The 18,700-nt window shown below is 40.6% G+C and overlaps 1 protein-coding gene across 1 annotated transcript; it reads left to right on the forward strand.

Moving 5' to 3' along the window:
- The first annotated feature begins 715 nt into the window (after positions 1-715).
- Positions 716-16,949, forward strand: LOC148020817 (golgi apparatus membrane protein-like protein ECHIDNA protein). Its single transcript, XM_087698626.1, has 6 exons — positions 716-862; positions 991-1,047; positions 1,567-1,770; positions 1,846-1,905; positions 16,003-16,129; positions 16,411-16,949. Exons 1-6 carry the CDS (start codon positions 860-862, stop codon positions 16,497-16,499), a joined length of 540 nt encoding a protein of 179 aa, XP_087554752.1. The 5' UTR covers positions 716-859; the 3' UTR covers positions 16,500-16,949.
- Positions 16,950-18,700: the final 1,751 nt, after the last annotated feature.

Raw genomic sequence — 18,700 nt, forward strand, 5'->3', positions numbered from 1 at the left:
ATAAGATAGAAGTTGAAAAAAAAAAGAATGGGTCAAAACAAGCTAGGAAGTGTATATTTCTATGTCCATCTTTAAAACCATTTTCGCATAAAATTGAAAACTTTTACTATTTTTAATCAAGACCATCTCATTTAAAAAAAATTAGGTTAAAACTTTCATAAAAAATACTTTAATATGTATAGTATGCACTCCTGTTAGGAGATTTGTAATTAGCTAAAAATTATCAACTTTTTAAAAAGGTCCATTTTGCTGAATGCAGTTTGACCAAAATTTATGCACTTTTAATAACCATTTCATTGTAGAAAATGAATATTCTCTTGGAACTTGTTTTAAATCTTTTATTCTACTATCTTGTGAGATTGGTAAAGTCCCATCCAATTTTGGTATCGTATGCATATGCAATTTCAAATATAATTAAATTGGACATGAGCCACTAGAGGGGCTTGCAACCACTTTTGTGGCAAATTACAAGACTAGTGTTAGGAGCACGGGGGTCATGGTAGATGAAATTCTCTTCATGTAGATAGCATTTGCACCGTTGAGTGCACCGTGTGTCATCAACGCGACCCCGTACCATTGAACTATCCGAATGTGTGTGAATCCAACCAAAAAAATAATGCAAATTTGTTGGTCCAATAAGTCATCGGAAAAACAAAAGAGGTGTATTAAATAAATGAGGTGTGCTAGGTAATACAAATTTATTGGTTGTAACAAATTGTCAAAAAGAGGGAGAGGGAGATCATAGATGGATAGGCAGGGGCCTTGTCTCCATGATCATTTCTTGGGAGGAGGACAATTTCTACATGGACATGCCCTTCCTTTGAGTGCTTGACGGAGGTCGGGTTTCTTGATAGTCGCCATGGTTAGTTCTCTGTCACGTTTCATTTTTCTCTGTTGCTTCTCGTTTTGTTGTGATGGCAGCCATTTTTTTTTTTTTTTGCTGCATCTTCTGCTTCTCCATTCTGATCCTCGCCTGATCTGTTTTCACAGGCAGAAGGGGAGAAGTATATGAACCCCATCACTTGCTTCTTCCACGTGCTCTTTAAGGTGTGCCTCGTCTCCGCTAGAAGACAGGATATGGATTTGTTAAACGCGTCAGTTTCTGTTAAACATACCATAGACACATCCGATCGTATAATTCACTTGTTGAATTCGCTTATGAAATTGCATTTGCGTGGTGTGGCAAATTTCTGTCAAACTTCAGTCTACAGCTACGGTGGCATATGATCTAAACAGGAGAGCGTTTGTTAAACTGATTATCTTGAAATTTGTAACCGTTGAAATTGCTAGCGGTAAATTATGTATTGCAATTTGAGTGTACAGCATTACTGCTGTCTGCAATGTCTGATCTAGACAGGAAAGTTTGTCAAACACATGTTTTTGCATAGCAAATCAGGTCATAGGACACCTGTTGAAATGCCAACGAAATAACGTTCGCATTGCATGCTTGTGCCAAACTTCAATCCACGGCATCAGTGACATTCGATCTACGTTTACCACTTTTTGATTGTCATGTATGTGTTTGTGGACAAAATACTAAGTTCTCATTGTGTGTTTGCATTCTAGGGTTTGGCCATTGCCTTTTACATCCTGTCTTCCCTTTTCTTCAACTATTTTGCAATCCATTTTGTCATCACCGTCTTATTTGCGGCCTTAGACTTCTGGGTAGTCAAGAATGTCAGTGGGCGCATCCTTGTTGGCTTACGATGGTGGAATGAAGTGAATGATCAAGGCGAGAGTGTTTGGCAGTTTGAATCACTAGATCAGCAGGTATACTAATGCAGTTTTGTAGAAGTGTCACACATGGACAATACATCAATTGACTTATACATTACTCGTTCACAGGAATTGGCAAGGCTGAACAAAAAGGATTCCTGGCTGTTTTGGTGGACACTTTACCTCAATGTGCGTAAAGTTCGCCCTTATGCTTGTTGCTTTCTATGAATTTGGTGGCTTGTGATACAGGTTTAGCATGGGCATTGTATGAATTTGGTGGCTTGTTAACGCGTTTGTGTAGGTTTATTTGCATATATGTGGCAAAAAGCATTATATGAGTTTATCTTGTTGTACTAACTTTTCATGCCTGTGCACTATAGGTTGAAATTAATGAGAATGAGGACAAATTTTGTTACTCTCTTACAGTAGGAATTAGAGACTGCATGACAGATGTTTTGTAAATATGCATAGTTTCAGAAGCATTTATATTATGCTGCTGTAATTGTAAAATCAGATCCATATGTATCATTGTCTGTATGTATCAGATCTGGATCTTGGTGGCTTGATTTTCAACAGTGAGAATGGTGATCCATTCAAGGAGCCTTTGTGTTTTATATTTGAGAACACACAGATTACTTTTAAGGTAGCTGAAACTGTGTGTCATCAGATTCCTGTTGCTGTAGGAGATGCACATTTAATTTCAAGAACAGCTCTTAAAGATCTTTGGCTTCTTCAAGTTTTGGATATTACTAAATGTTAGCCTTGCCCATAAGGGCATGCTATTGTACTATTTGAAGTGCACTCTTGGTCAAAGCAATCGAATTACTCCGAGTTAGCTAGGATATGGAGTGGTTCATTTCTCTTTTGACATTGACAAAGTTGGCTAGTTCCTCTTCCTCTCTCTTTTCTAGAATCCTCTCCTTAATACTTGCTTTGCCCAACAAGCCCCTTTGTTTGACATTTAGAGCTCATATAAGGAGATGGACTTGGAGGAGGCAAGCCTCTTTCAAAACCTCAGGGATGTAGTAGACATTACATCATATGAGAAACCTTGGATCAATGCCCATCATTAGGATTCACCTTTGATCCACTTAGGCATGGAGCGAGTACAATTGACTACTTGGTGTATTAGGTTGATCCATTGGAGTGGGAACAAATCATGCTTACTTGGGCTCTATCATTGACATACATATACATGTAAGTAACACCATGTTAGCAACATTGTAGTTCTATCTAGATACCTTAGGATCCTTCTCTCTCAAGTCAATAGCCATGTATATATGGACCATTTTAAGTAAGGATCTTGGGTACAGGTCCAACACTACCTTTAGAGGAGGTCACCTCACTACTTGGTGTTGCCTTGCACATACTAGTCATGATAACATTTCCTGATGCAAATTGGAAATTGGATTGAGGCCACTTTGTAGGATTGTCTTATAGGATATTTGGTATGACGAGGAGTGGAGCACCATGCGAGTACGACTTCATATAAGAGGTGGCGATATGACAACTCATACACCATGAGTCATCTTACATCTTTTGGTATCTGATTTGATGCAATAAGTGGGCCCATGATGCAAGAATTGAGTTATTTAACCAACTCTTCATGAGTTGAGATTACAAGAAGGTTTGTACAAGATTTCAAGAGCACCATCACTGGAAGCCATAGGGACGTTGAATTTTGAGATACTTTAATGTTGCTGATAACATTTGATTAAGTTATTAATCAAATGTGCAAGGTTGTTTAGCACATGTGATACACATGGCAGTTATTTCATGGTAACAGAACAAGGACTCCGAGGATGCAGTGGGTATCAAAGGCAAAAGTTGTGATAAGTTATGCCAATTGGGTTTTGGTGGTCAGTCGGTGTTAGTTTTGACTCTAGGACATTTGTTTGGCCAGCAAGTGTCAGTGGTGAGACTAGGGACTAGCATTAATTAATTAATTAATGCCAGTTTAAGGATCAATAGAGTTTGGGGACCACTTTAGGTTGCAAAGGGCCTAGCCAATTTAATTATGAATAGGCACATTTAATTTTGGACAGGCTCAGAAGGGTTGAAATTATTTTTTAGGATTATTTAATTTTGAAAATTAATTAAATGATCGGATAATGCTGAAAAATGGGTTTAGAAGGTTGTCAATTTGCAAAAATGCCCATGCGAATTGAGAAAACGTTTTTGGGGGCTAGTCTCAGCCATTCAGTTAGTTTATAGTCCAGGGGAAAGAGCGAGAGAGTTGCTGGTCCATTTCAAAGAATAGCAATTTGCCGCAGAAGACAGCCATTTGGGGGCTTGTGAAGAAAGCAGATTTCTCTCTTATCTTGGCTTTCTTTTACCTTCTCCAATCCATTCTTAGGAGACCCTAGCATTTCTCAGCCAAATTTGGTGGACAGTAGAGGGATCTCTATTGCAATTCCTGAATTTTTGCAACAATTAGGGTTTAGCAACTATCTTAGAACCCATGCCAACAAATATGACCCTCAATGTTGGACATTATGAGAGCACTTTCAACTAATCACATGCAATGCTAACCCTTTAGGGAGGATGAAACTCATGGATAGACATGAGATAAATGCATAAGATCTCAACTACAAACAAATGTAGGTATGATGAGTGAGTTTGAGTCAAGAATCAAAGAAAATAATATTGAAGTTAGAGATAATACAACTATCACTTAGATCTCATATGCTCTTGGCATTATATAAGACATTCTAATGAGTTTCATTGTGTGTTACGGTGATAAGGCATCGTACATTGAAATCAATGCTTGCTATTTGTTGTACTGTCGGGGATTTCAGATGCCTAGCCACTATTGTAAATTTGGCGTAGGATTTGGTTAGTTGGGGTCCAATTAGAGCAAGTCTTGGGTGAAAATCAAGGGGCAATTTGCCCGATTTATTTGTTGATTGTTGGATCAGCAAGGGGCTTTTGGATCAGCAAAGGAGATTGTGGAATCTCAGCTTGTAATATATCCATTGGCAATTGAAGTTAAAGATATACCAAAGGGGTGCTAGTTTTGTTCTAACATGATGTCTACCGTCCAAGATTATCAAGGTAAATTATGCATTTCAAATTATGTTTATTTGCTGATTGTTGTAATTAAGTGCTTGATCAGGAAATTACCCCCTTTCTAAGAAGGAAGGCTAGTTCTAGTGAGTTTCACTAGAACTAGCCTTCCTCCTTGAAGAGGCTGGTAATAAAGTGATTAGCAAGCAATCAAAGCACATAAACTGAAATGCACAATTCACCACTTACTCTAGGACAATGGATAGCTTGTTGGCTTCAAAATTGGAGTCCCTCGTGATATTTCTTTGTTTTTATCCCCAAATGGATGGAATACATTGAGGTTCTTTAATCTCCTCCGTCAATCCAAGTCTCTTGCTATTATAAATGACTGCACGCCTTCAAACCAAATTTTCCCTTGGCTTGCTTGGGGATTGGCCTTCAATTGCTCCTTGGATGTGAAATTTAGCCCCCAATGTTTGCTAGTTGAATGGCCACTTGAATCTCTTGAAATTGCCTCAATGTCAGTGATTGAAATTCAAGTCTCTAGGCCTTCAATTTCTGAGCATGCTTCTCAAGATGGCTGTCAAACCTTGATTTTTGTTTCAAATTAGGATTTATATCATAGATTCACCAAAATTCCACCTCTAATGGCTGAATTTGCTGGAAATTCCTGAGAAAGACTGAGAATAGGTTGGAGGATGAGAGAGAATGTTGAGGAGAGAGAAAATGCAGGTGGGCAGCATGAAATGCCCACCCAGGTTGAAACCGACCAATCCTTTTGGGGATGGGTGGTAATGACTTGATTTAACACTACTTACAGTAAGCACCAAATTCTCACAAACTGATGTCGCTACTTAATCTTGGATGTTGGACCCATGATTGGCCCCAAAACTCGCACCCCTTGCGGTATCTCTTTAGCTTCTATTACGACTGGATAAAGTACATTGAGATTTAACTCCAATCTCCTTCACTATCCAATGCCTCTTGTTGCCAGAAGCGAACAACAATCCTTTAAACCTATTTGCCCCTTGGTTTGATTGGGGATTGGCCTTCATTTTGCTCCTTGGATGACAAGGTTTGCCCCAAATTCAATGTTGGCTGGCTGGCCTCTTGAAATTTACTGAAATGTGCAAAATTCAGCAAGTGAATTTCAAATATTAGGCCCCAATTTTTGAGCACTCTTCTCAAGGTGGCTAGTTAGCCCTAAATTTGCTATAATTTAGGGTTTAGCACCAGAATTCTGAGTTTTCCAATTGCACACTTTTGGGACTAAATTTGGCTGAGATTCTTAAGAGAAGCTGTGAATTGGCTGAAAGAATTGAGAGGAAGTTGGAGAGAGAAATTTTCAGAGTTTCATTGCCAAAATTGGCTGAAATTCAATGCTGCCCTACCGTGAATGGTTGATTGATTGTAGCCAAATGCGCATTGGAGCCCAAACTACAGTTGCCAGCCTTTAGATGATGAACCCTGCTGTTGCCAGCCTATAGGAGTCCTTGATCATCTAGTGTCCGCTTTTTGTGTCTCTTTCATGGCTGGAACAGCCTCCACAACAGGCATCTACGGTAGCTTTGTCTCTCTCCTTCTCCCTTTAGCTGTCAGAATGCTGGAATGAGGGTCTACCAGCCTCTAATAGTCCTTTCCCCTCTTGCATGGGAAAGTTTTGCCTAGTGACAGCATTCTAATTGCAATTTTCACAACTTAGCAATTTTTAGCCCAATTAAATTAATTTTCAGAATATTAAATCTGAAAATTGATGTCATTAATAATTCTTGCTTAGAAAAATAGGAGTGCTAGGCCAATTTGTGGGCCAAGTAATCATGAGCATTTATTAGCCCTTAGAATGGTATTAAGTAATTAATTAATGCATAGTTCCTAATGTCACCATTGACATTAATGGCTAATAAATTGTTCTAGGCCCAACTTTGTCACCAGTCACAATTGAGTTCTTGACTGGTATAACTTGTTATAACTTTTGCCTTTGACACCCACTGACTTGTTGGGGTCCTTCACTTGCCATTATGACTTTGACTTGCACAACACATGTACCTCACGTTTGCACAGTTGATTAACAGCTAAATCAAATGCTAAGCAAAGCATAAAAGATTCACGTCCCCATGACAGTTCTCCCCCTTGAAATCCTCTCAATTGGCTCCGATTGCACTTCAATGTGCCTAAGCAAAGTGTACTATAGTGGAATTTCCATAAGGCATCATAGTAAAACATCATTAGTTGCTATTGCTTAACCATATACTAAGAAATACTTGCTGAAAATTTCCAGCTAGCATACAATATGCTCAAAATATAATAGACCAAAAGAGTCCAAAACTACTACAAGAAACCCATAGGATGCATCCATTACTAATATATCTCAATTGTTCTATGGCCAAACAACCATAGTAAAGTGTAGATAGAGTCCAAACCATGGCTGAACTATCAATGGCATTCATAAAACACATTGCTGTCCATAAAACCAATTGAATACCATTGAATACTAATGACCATGCACTATAAACTAACAAATGGTAATGAACCTATGATGATCATAAACTGATGCAAATGTATAGTCTCGGAGCTATAGATGAAAAACATACCATATGCATACTAAGTATAGTGCTGAATACATTTGATATCCACTATACACTAGAGCTGTCCATTAATGGAGGAGTGAAAGTGCTAGATTTTCCCTTGAATATTAGACAATATTCTGGACTCTTTCTCTGTTAAACTTGACCAAGCTTGATCTAAAGTCAGCTCCGAGAAGAACATCTAAGGTCTAGTTGCAACAATTGAGAGTGGTTTGATAAGTTACTCTCTTCCATCCATTTAGCGCCATTGATGAATAATTTTGAAACTCCACTAAATATCTCTTGGAAACTCTACCTGTGATCTTTCTCTCTTTATGTGCCAATATTTGCTTGGGTACCAATATCTCATCCGACTTCTCAACCCTTGGCTAAATTTCAGCAAATACATCCTTTGGCACATAACCATGAAAAGGTTTCAATAAGCTCACATGAAATGCGTTATGTATTAACTAGTGTGGAGGCAAATTCAGCCTATATGCAATATCACTGATCTTCTTCACCACCTGGAAGAGCCTATATGGAAGAGTATTACATCAGGGCATTGGGTGGTAATGACTTGTTGTAATACTAATTACAGCTAGCATACAATTCACATAATTTGAAATGCAAATGTTATTGCTTAATCTTGGACATTTGACATTTGGTTGGCCTCGAAATTGATGCCCCTTGTGGTACTTCTTTAGCTTCTATTAGAATTGGATGAAGTACACTGAGATTTAACTCCAATCTCCTTCACTATCCAATGCCTCTTATTGTGAAAAGCGAATAGCAAGCCTTCAAACCAATTTGCCCCTTGGTTGATTGGGGATTGGTCTTCAATTCGCTCCTTGGATGACAAAGTTTTCCCCAAATCCAATGTTGGCTGGCTGACCTCTTGAAATTCGTTGAAATGCTCAAATTTCAGCAATTGAATTTCAAGTGCTAGGCCCCAATTTTTGAGCACTCTTCCTAGGGTGGTCAGTAAACCATATTTTTTACTGGAACTTAGGGTTTAGCATCAGGAAATCTCCAAGTGTACCCTTTTGGTATCGAATTTGGCGAAGATTTTTAGGGAAGCTATGAATTGGCTGTGGTTGAGAGGATAGAGAGGAAGCTGAAGACAGAGGAATTTCAAAGTTTCATCACCAAAATTGGCTGAAATGTAATGTGCCTTGTTGTGAATGGCCAATTGATTGCAGCGAAACCTGCATTGGAGGCCAAGATGCAGTTGCCAGCCTCTAGGATGATCAACCTTGCCATCACTAGCTTGTAGGAGTCCTTGATCAACTGCTGCTTGCCTTTGATGCACTCTTCCATGGTTGGAACAACCTCTACAACAGGTGTCTATAGCAGCTTTGCCTTTCTCCTCCTCCCTTTGTTAGTAGTCTAGTCAGCTCATATGTGAGTCTGGGCTATGCTTGATATTATTGTGTAAATTAGGCATTTTATAGTAGCCATTTTAGTGATTATTTAGGCATTTATTGCTAGCTGACCGGCTGCCATATTTGGGATATTTGGGCCTATTTATTCAATGGCTCCTTCTCTCATTCAGTCATCATCATTCTTTAGGTAGTCTTCTTGTTGGAGAGAGGAGCCAGTGCCGGTGCCCACATAGCTAGTGACTCACTGTTGTACATGTCATTCTTGTGTCTAGTATATGGAATCCATTTGCCGAGCACATCTTTGAGTTTTCTTCATTTGCAGTGTGCTTTTGTTCTTTTGTTCTTTCTCTTTTGTCTTGTGTTCAGCAGTTTATTTCAGCACTTGTCTATGCTTCCATTGATGCACCACTTTTGACATGGTATCAAATTGCAGGATCTAGGATTTTGCTGTGGTTTTTTTGCTTATTATAGGTCTTTCTTCCCCCTGCTGATCAGGCCTACGTTTTTCAGACTGGCAACCTGCGTTTTCAGCCTGCGCTTGGATTTCAGCCTCTGCAATCGTCAGTTTGCTGCATTCAATTCTCCACTTGTGTGCATTTTTGGTTTTCTGCCCCTAACCGTGGCTGGGTGACTATTTGTATATGCCATTTTTGCTGTTTTTGACAGTTTTTGAGTGGTTTTTCTTAATTTTGTAGTAGTTGTCTTTTGTTTTTTATCAGATTTTTGGTTACATTGCATGTGGCTCTCATTTTGTGAAGTCTTTGCTGTTGGTTTGGCTGTATTCCCTCTTTGTATACCCTCTATCTTCTATCTTCTTTTCTTCTCCTCTCCAGATGACTCCTCTGTGCACTTCTACAGATTATAAGTTACATGGACCTGACTATCTTACATGGAGTATTGTGATGAAAGCTTGGTTTGTGCAGAAGCAGATTTGGTACATTGTATGTGGAGCTATTTCTTGGCCTCAGCGTTCTTTTTCTTTTCTCGACGATTTTGATGAGGACAACCATGAGGATGCTATGCTTATATGGGATGTGAACGATGCACGTGCGTATTCTGCACTGCTTCGGTGTATTTCTAAAGAAGCTCTCTAGACGGTTACCTCCTGTAGCACATCATTAGAAATATGGTCAAAGCTTCGGATGTTGTATGAGGCCCCTTCCCCCATGCGTGTTGTGACTCTTTATGGACATCTTCAGCAGATGAAGTTTGAGTCCAAGGATACGATTCAGTATTTTTTGCTCCGCATTACACAGGTACAGGACTAGCTTCGACATATGATGTTTGCCTTTCAAGAGGTATATCTTATGTGTATGGTACTCTATAAGCTCCCCTTGGAGTTTGATGGAGTGGCAAATGCTTTTAGGGCACAAACATCCTCTATACTTGTGAGCTTTACACATGTCCTTGATGTTGCTTGAGCATGAGACATCTTTGCGTTTCCAAGGGAGGCTCTCATCTCATTATGGTGGTTCTAATGAGGCCTTTACAGCTTCAGAGAGAAGTGACAGGAAGAAGAAATTGAAGGCTGAGTGTTATCATGGTGGTAAGAAGGGCCACTTGCGGAAGGACTGCAAGGAGTTAGCAGCCTCATGGAAGAAGAAGAAGAAGCGGGATGTGGACTTCTCTGACGCGTCATCCTTTTCTTCAGACTTCGATTTCAATCCTTTGGCCAAGGCGAAGTCTACGGTGCGGAAGGGATCCACTTCTTTAGATTGCGGAAAGGGCTTGATTGCCCTTTCCTCAGCTGCTTTCTAGTCTAGATGTTGCGGTCATCCCTTAACTCTCTGGTGCCAGAGAGGGAATGCGAGAGGGTGGTGAGATGGGGCAACCGAGCCTTATCTATACACGTATACAAGTGCACATGTTTAGAGAGGGACGTTCTTGACGCATCGACCTGGCAGGTTCAAATCCTGGAGTTGGGATTGACATCTAGGGTCATGATGAGCTGTTTATTTGATAGAGAGCGGGCTTGGCTCCTAGTCTTGAGCTCACATGAGGGGATTTTTTGGTAGTCTTGTCCAAAGGCAGGGAATCCATGGTCACATATGCTCCAAGGCATTTTTGATAGGATAGTCTTGTATGCTACTACGAGACATTGTTGACAGACATTGAGATCTGTTACGACTCTTCTCTATTTTCAAGAGCTGGTACGATTGACATTGACCTCAGGTCAATACATAGAACAATCTATGATGGAGGACAATATCCCAAATTATGGTTGCCAAAATTTAGGTGGTTTGTATTCCCGTAGGATAACATGTGGATCAAGCCAAGCTAGATGGGATACTAACGGTGTTGTAGGGGAGACATGTCCTTTGAAAATAGACTAGATGTTTTAGTATTTTTTTTAAATAGAAAAGCCACTTTCAATTTTACGAACCTCAAATTATTGTAATAATATGTCTTAATCATCAATGATGAACGAAGAAGGGAGCTCAATTGTGTGTGTGTGTGTGTGTGTGTGTGTGTGCATGCGTGTGTGAGGAAATGAGAAAAAACACTACATAGTTATTATTATTTTTGTCATATGAGAGAGAGAGAGAGAGAGAGAGAGAGAGAGAGAGAGAGAGAGAGAGAGAGAGAGGAAGTGAGAAACAACACTACACAATAATTCTTTTCTTTGTCATAGGGACCTATTACAGTCATTAGTATGGTAGGACATTGCAAAGACATGACACAAGCCAAACGCAACATAAAAGGGATTGAACATTAAACTCACCTCCTAGCCATAGAGCCAAACAAGCTCACCCTCGTGTCAAAAGATGACGTACCAATGAGACAGTAGGGTTTGTGGGGAGGAACACGGAGTGAACTTGGCAAACATGGAGAAGAGAAGAGAAGAGAGAAGAAACTCTCATGAATGGAATGATGAAATTCTGAATCATGGAGTGAATGTGATACAAGGGAACAAGGGTGCCGTTGCATAAGGAAGATGATGAAGACAGCCACGAACCATGAACCGCAATGTCCTCTTGAAGGGGTGTGAGGGTAGTGGAGAGGTTGGAGAGAAGAGGTGATGGACTGAATGAATCAGCCTTAAGGAATGCATGAGAGAGTGGCCTATAAATAGGCATAGTCAGTCTTGGATGGTGCTCCTTTTTGGGGCTGCAAACCCTAATTGCAAAATGCAGAAATGCAAAAATGCAAACTGCAGGTGAAGGGTTTCTTAACACCCCCTCTTAGGCCCAAAAGGGGGAAGAAGAGAAGAGTGAGGTGGAGATGGAATGCTACATGCTAAAGAATGCTCATGCAACAGGTGCCACTTGGAGAGTGTCCCTCGTGGGGAAATTGTTTACTTGCCTAAGCGCCCTAGTTTAAAGATGATGGAAACATGCAACGTAGAGGAGGAATGTTAGACTTTGTATTTTGCCAGGAACCATAAGGATATACTCGTACTTGATCTCGGGAGTTGGCTCCATGCTGACCAAGTGACCAAAGCAAAAAGAGGAGGAGGAAGAAGATGTAGGGGATGCCTAAGATTCAAGATTTCAACTTGAAAGGTAACGTGCAGTAAAGAACAGTAGACAGAGTGTATTGGAGATCCCGAAACTCAACCTCGGGAGAGAAGCCACTAGCTTCGTGCATCCATGCGGGAAGGAATACGAAGGCCTCATCACCAAGTCGCGGCGGCTGAACCTCCAAGGCCCCGATCTAGGTAGATCCTCGAGATCCTGGGTATCAAGAGATGAGATGATTGTTGGAAGGAAGCCACCCCATCCAAGGGTAGAAGAAGAAGGTAAAAGGCCTCCGCTAAGGTGTGCGAAGGATTGAGCGGTGGGTGGGGACCCCCTATAAAACTAGAAGAATAGAAGCCCCCTCTGAAGTCGCAATAGATGTAGATGCCCCCTTGGAGGGCAAAGAAAGATCATCCCTCTATGAATCCCTCTGTGAGGTAGATAGGGAATCCAAAAACTCATGGATCACGGACTCCGAAATGTCTGCGGATGAAGGAAGTGCCGCCGATAGTGCCGAAGAAGATATCTGGGGTGGTGAAGAACGCCTTGAGTTGGCCTCTCGAACCTGAGTAGGCGAGGGTGAAGGGTGGGGCTTAGACTGAGCAATGAGTGGGCGATAGTCGCTACTTCTCAATGGAGCGGACTGGGAAACGGAAGAAGGGGAAGGAATCAAGCAGCCATTCTCTCTCGAAGGAGCAGACTGACAAGGAGACGGTATTAAACAATCACTCTCTCTCGATGGAGCGGACTGCAAAACCTTGGGCCGTGGTAGCCACTGTACTTGAAAATAGGCGGGAGAAGACTGCTGATAGCATTGCGACGATCTCTAGGAGGTCGTAGTGCCAATTGATCCTCCATGTGCTCGAAAGGTCTTAGTACGCATCGGATGCGTCTTATTGCCTTGAGTATAGTACTCTGATAGCTGATGCAAAATTATCTTTGCAGCCCAGAAAGGACAGGTGGCACAAGGAGTGCCTGGTGGAAGATGCATATACTCCGGGGGGGCAAAGAAGCCATGGGTACTAGTGTGCCTTGCTGAAGAAGGAAGAGGTTAGCCACGAACCATGAATTGCAATGTCCGCCTCAAGGGCTAGGAGGGCAGTGGAAGGGCTGGAAGTGAGCTGCCAATGGGAGGAGGATGCGACCAGTAGTGAGAGGTTGCAACCAGTAGAAAAACGCAGGTGAGGAGAGAGAAAGACTCAAAATGTAGGCTGCACGAGAAAGAAAGACTAAAAACGTAGGAAAAACCAGCAGCAACAGTCAGTATGCTGAAATCAGCTCTGAACAGTGTGTGTGAGGTTGGAAACAGGCGCCAAACTGTTATAGACAGCAATGGCCAGCTTGGACCTCAATGTCCTCCGCGTCCAGGTGGTGGGCAGCAAGCTGAAATACTTGAAATATGCAAAAACGAGATTGTTTTCTGAACGGAGAGTGATCAGCAATAATCACTCTGCTGTAAACAGCTGCAAACAGGAGGTGGAGGGCTGGAAACAGGCGCCAAACTGTAGATGACAGCAAGGGACAACTAGGACTGCAATGTCCTCCGCGAAAGGGGTGTGGGCAACAAGCTGAAAACACCTGAAACCTGTAAAAACGAGATTTTGATGTAGCAGCAGTAGAAGAGAAGTGGATGCAGAATTTGCCACCGGTCTTTGCCGTCACTAGAGTGGCGGATCTTTGCTGCTGTTTGAGCAGATCCAGCTTTGATACCATGTCAAAAGATGACGTACCAGCGAGACAGTAGGGTTTGCGGGGAGGAACACGGAGTGAACTCGGCAAACATGGAGAAGAGAAGAGAAGAGAGAAGAAACTCTCATGAATGGAATGATGAAGTTTTGAATCATGGAGTGAATGTGATACAAGGGAACAAGGGTGCCATAGCACAAGGAAGATGATGAAGACAGCCACAAACCACGAACCGCAATGTCCTCCTGAAGGGGTTTGAGGGCAGTGGAGAGGTTGGAGAGAAGAGGTGACGGACTAAATGAATCAGCCGTAAGGAATGAATGAGAGAGTGGCCTATAAATAGGCATAATCAGTCTAGGATGGTGCCCCTTTTTGGGGCTGCAAACCCTAAATGCAAAACGCAGAAATGCAAAAACGCAAACTACGGGTGAAGGGTTTCTCAACACCCTGAGCTTGGGAGCTAGCAGCACTTCAGGCCATGACCACATCCCATACCACCAAGCCCCAGCATCTTGGTATACGGATGTGTCGATCAATGGGCCAAGAGTCCAAGAGTAGTGATCACATAGTGAATGTGCACAATAGGGCCTTGAGTCCTTTTTATAGGACTCCGTTGCCCTAACCCCAAAGTGTCCTTAGTGCATTCACACTAAGTCACTTCGTAACCACCGTGACCAATGCTACTAGCACCCATCGGGATGTCCATCGACATAACACCATTTCCCATTCCGTATTCCTTGTTACTAGTGGCAATGACATGAATTAATAAAGGGCCTTGCTAGATTGCACACAGCCCTCATGCGCCGTAGCTCTTGCCTCTCATGCTCGAGGAGAGATAGGCAGGCAGTCATTCATGGCCACCACCAAGTCATTCATACATGCCCTAATCCATGCAACTAAGCTTGTAGAATCATCGGTAAGGGTACCATGGCCAGGAACTCCCCATCACCAAGGTGACCGAAACATATGTCCATGTAAGATCTGCTGTGTTGTTTGTGCATGCTGTAAATCACTCCTTGAAGCTTATTTGGCAAAGTCAGAATAGTTTTTTCATATGGCATATGCATATGGGTATAGAACTATGAAATTAAAAATGGTTCAGCCCACTGAAATTCCATACGTGGGTATTTCATAGACAACCTTAAAATTCAAGGGGATATACCAAATAAGACTCTTCAAATATGCAGAAACATAAAATCCATTCAAGAAACATGTAAAATAAGTTATATTTGACAGTTTGACAAGAGCTGAGAGTTGTTTGAACTGTGAATCACGATAGACGAGGTAACCGTTATAGTGTATCACTCCTGTAAGCTCCAAAAAAGAGTATCTAAGACCTACATGTGTGATCTCAAGAGGGACAATGTAAGTCCAAAAAACTAGGAAGAAGAAACAAAATAGGAAAATCGCAAGCATAAATGATTTCTCCCAAAACAAAATCCAACTCTTTTAAACATTGTTCAATGAATGAATTATTTTTTTCATACTTACCATACTCAGACATACGTAGACTTTCTGGATTCATACACACATGAAAAAAACTATGGAAGTAAGCGCTTCCCACCGTCTACAAATCAATCGCATCGTTAGGAGTTGCTTAATTCTGGCTTGTGACCGAAGAAGGGATTTTGCACATTCAACCTCCATAAATAGTCTTTTTGCATCTTGGCTAACACTTGAAATCATTATTATCCTGGTGAGTGATTAGATGCAGGCATGCCAAATTTGCCTGTCAAAAGCCAACTTTTCTGGAAATAGCTGAGGCCGGATGTCTGAGTCTTTCAGTATGAAAGTGAGTTGGACTGTAGGCTGTTTTAGCTTGGTTGCACCATTGGGTGCAGTAAGGTTGCGAAGCCAAGGTTTATTTAAAGGGGGATAGGTCTTATTTATTACTCAGTGTTCTATTAACCTGTACTTAGCATTCTTAAGTAGAGAGGAGAGGTATTTTTTGTGTTATTTGTCCTTTATGCCACTCAATTGTCTCCTTGATCAGTAATAAAAATAGTAATTATTGTACATGCTAAGGCTTGTCATTCTGTAAGCAACATTTTGCAAACTATTGGCAGATGTGTTTATTGTAGAGACAAGTTTATTTCCCTAGCATTTCCTGATTGGAAAAGACTCAATCTCCTGTATGAACTAATTGATAAAGAGATATGTCTTAGGGTCCTTGTGTGGGTTGTTCTTCAGGCTGCAGTGTGGGTAGCTCTTGGAATTATTGCAATCATAAGGCTCAACATTGATTATCTTTTGGTGGTTGGAGTATGCTTGGCGTTGAGTATTGCAAATCTCATTGGCTTCACAAAGTGCAAAAAAGGTAATTTGATGTTGGGTTATTGGGCTATTGAGCTTTTTAATCAACATAGAAACTTCGTATTTAAACTTCTTCAGGCATTTGAATTATTATAGACGAATCAAAACTTAATATGGCTCACATGGCTGTTTACACTTTGCATGATACTGCTGGTTGTCTCAGTCTAGATTAAATTTTCAGGGAGTGTGGTTAATTTTTTTTTGGAGAGAGAGAACATGTTCAGTATATCCTTAGCACAACTCTTCACTGCTTCCTAGATGGATGACGGACTGTTTGTTGTGCAGATGCCAAGAAACAGATTCAAGCTTTTGCATCTCAAACAGTTGCCTCACATGTTGCATCTACAATTCAGTCGGCCTTCAGTGTAGTTTAAGTATTTTAGTTTTCAATCGGTTCATTGTATTGATCAAATCTGATCCTGTGGAGGCAGCGTTCCAATTGTGGAATCCTTGGTTGAGGTTTATTGTTTTACCTTTCATAATCCATGATATGGGGCTGCAGAGAATTTTCTGGCTGGTGTAAACAGCATTATGTCACAGTATTGCTGCTCTTCTAATGAGCACTGCTGTAAGCTTTCCTAAGATCCTAATTTGCAAACAGCTTGCAGAAAACACATGCCATCTTAATGCATGAATCGCAGGATGTTGTGAACTTGAGGTAGTTGTCTTAAAACTTTACTAGTCTAGCTACTATTCTTTGGCAAAAACAGCTGCCGAGCTGCAACCATCAAACTCAGAGACTACTCGTGGTTGTAGATATTTGTGACTACAGCAAATTTCACGATGGGATGAACCTAAGCATTGTAACAGGAACTTATTTGCTACGTCTTGCATTCAGTAGCCCTACTAGTAAGTTTGTCTCTCCTTATTACTTTGCAGGGTACTTTAAATATGTAAGGTTTTGCACAGTCCAATGCCAATTATTTGCAGGTCACATGTTGCTACTGTGTCATTGCCTTGTTTGGTTGGTTCCTCTAAAACATTTCTTGCAAGTTTTAGCTCTGAAACTGGAATGTGCAATAAAAGTGAAAAAATCAAGTAGGAACCAAATTGTCCTAGTATGTATGCAAGAGAATATGGAAAGATTTTGCTTAGTAGACCCCGAACTATGATAAATTTGAGTCAATCGCTAAGTATATCATGCAATGCATTGATGATTGGCTTAATAACATGGCAAAACTCATTGTGCAATCTGAAGGTGTGGAATGTTTGCACGATTAAGCGCTTGGTAGTTGAAACTCAAGGAAAAGAGGTACAACAATATATGAGAGGAATTGTTGTTGACTCTCAATTTTACATGCAGCAATTGATATGTTGACATTCTAGCAGGATTACTAGCTCGAGTTCTATGGTAGTATTAGCTGATTTTTATCCTTCAACACTGCAGGCGCTATTGAATTCAATACTCCATAGATTACTATTTCCACAATGCCTTGTGCCTTGCCTCTTCAGACTTTTAAATTACAATTGACAACGTAGTTCGTTATTTCATGATTTGTTTGAACCTTTTTGCCATCTTGCCTCTTCAGGGTTTTCAGAGTACTAAATTATCAAAGGTCTAGGCTAGGAGTGAAAAAGTAGATATGTTCTTGAAGAAACGGGTCTTTAGATGTAAGGTGTGTGGGTTTTGATGTGATATCAGTCTTCAGATGTAAGACTTTTAGGTTTTTGTGTGTGTATTGTGATCACATATGAATTGAGATAAGTATTAAAACGCAAGAGTTCATTGATTATGCTTTATTATCTTTTGTCTTTTTCTTTCACACCATTGAGGTTTGAGGTATTATAGTAGGACACTAAAGTTTTGTTCCAATGGTGATGGGGCTCATGTGACCTTGGTCTATTTTTGTGATGATTGTAGCCAATACTGATGAGGCTTGATATGGCTATACACTAAGCACAATTTGGTTTAACTTGGCTTTTAGTAACTAGTTGCACCATGACCTAATGTTTTTGTGCTCTTCTCAATTTTGGCTACTTGGACATCTAAGCAAATCTTTAAAGCTTTGTACAAGTAGATGTTCTACCTAAAGGAACTCGCTTGAAAATGTGTTCAGTTGATCGCTTCAAATTTAAAGAATGGATCTTTGAGAATACTCATTTTTAAAAGCAGTTCTTTGCACATTGTAGATCCACCATCAAATGGCAAGACTTGAATATTGGTTGATATTATGCATTTATTTAACAAAAATCAATGTGATTTTTAAAAAATTTTTGATATCATGCAAAGTTTGGTTACAAGACTTGGCAGGTAGCATAAAGAACAAACATTTGAGAAAAATGAACTTGCTTGATATTGTTTTTGTGTCAGTGCTTAAGTTACGTGAAGGAACCTTGATTAATTAAGGAAGTTGCTTTTGCATGTCAAACGTAATGTGGTAGGTAATTAGATAACTAAAAAAAATTGAGGAAAGTGTGGTGGATGTGACTTAGGTCCGTCCTACGGGGAAGGGTGGTCTTGATTATCTGGGAACTTTTCTCAAAAGATGAGATAATGAGACTATGAAGACCTAGCATCAGTAGGGTTAGAATCTCAATTTATGCTATTTTAGGGGAAATGAATGGGACTATGCCT

Source organism: Lygodium microphyllum, chromosome 18 (assembly GCF_053477565.2).
Source record: "Lygodium microphyllum isolate KBCC chromosome 18, Lygodium_microphyllum_v1.1.10, whole genome shotgun sequence".
NCBI classification, from domain to species: Eukaryota; Viridiplantae; Streptophyta; class Polypodiopsida; order Schizaeales; family Lygodiaceae; genus Lygodium; species Lygodium microphyllum.

Bases quoted from the DNA above. Each gene is read 5' to 3' on its own strand.
- LOC148020817 (XM_087698626.1), top strand. The intron at 1,048-1,566 runs GTGTGCCTCGTC...TTTGCATTCTAG, and splicing joins TCTTCCACGTGCTCTTTAAG to GGTTTGGCCATTGCCTTTTA. The intron at 16,130-16,410 runs GTAATTTGATGT...TTTGTTGTGCAG, and splicing joins CTTCACAAAGTGCAAAAAAG to ATGCCAAGAAACAGATTCAA.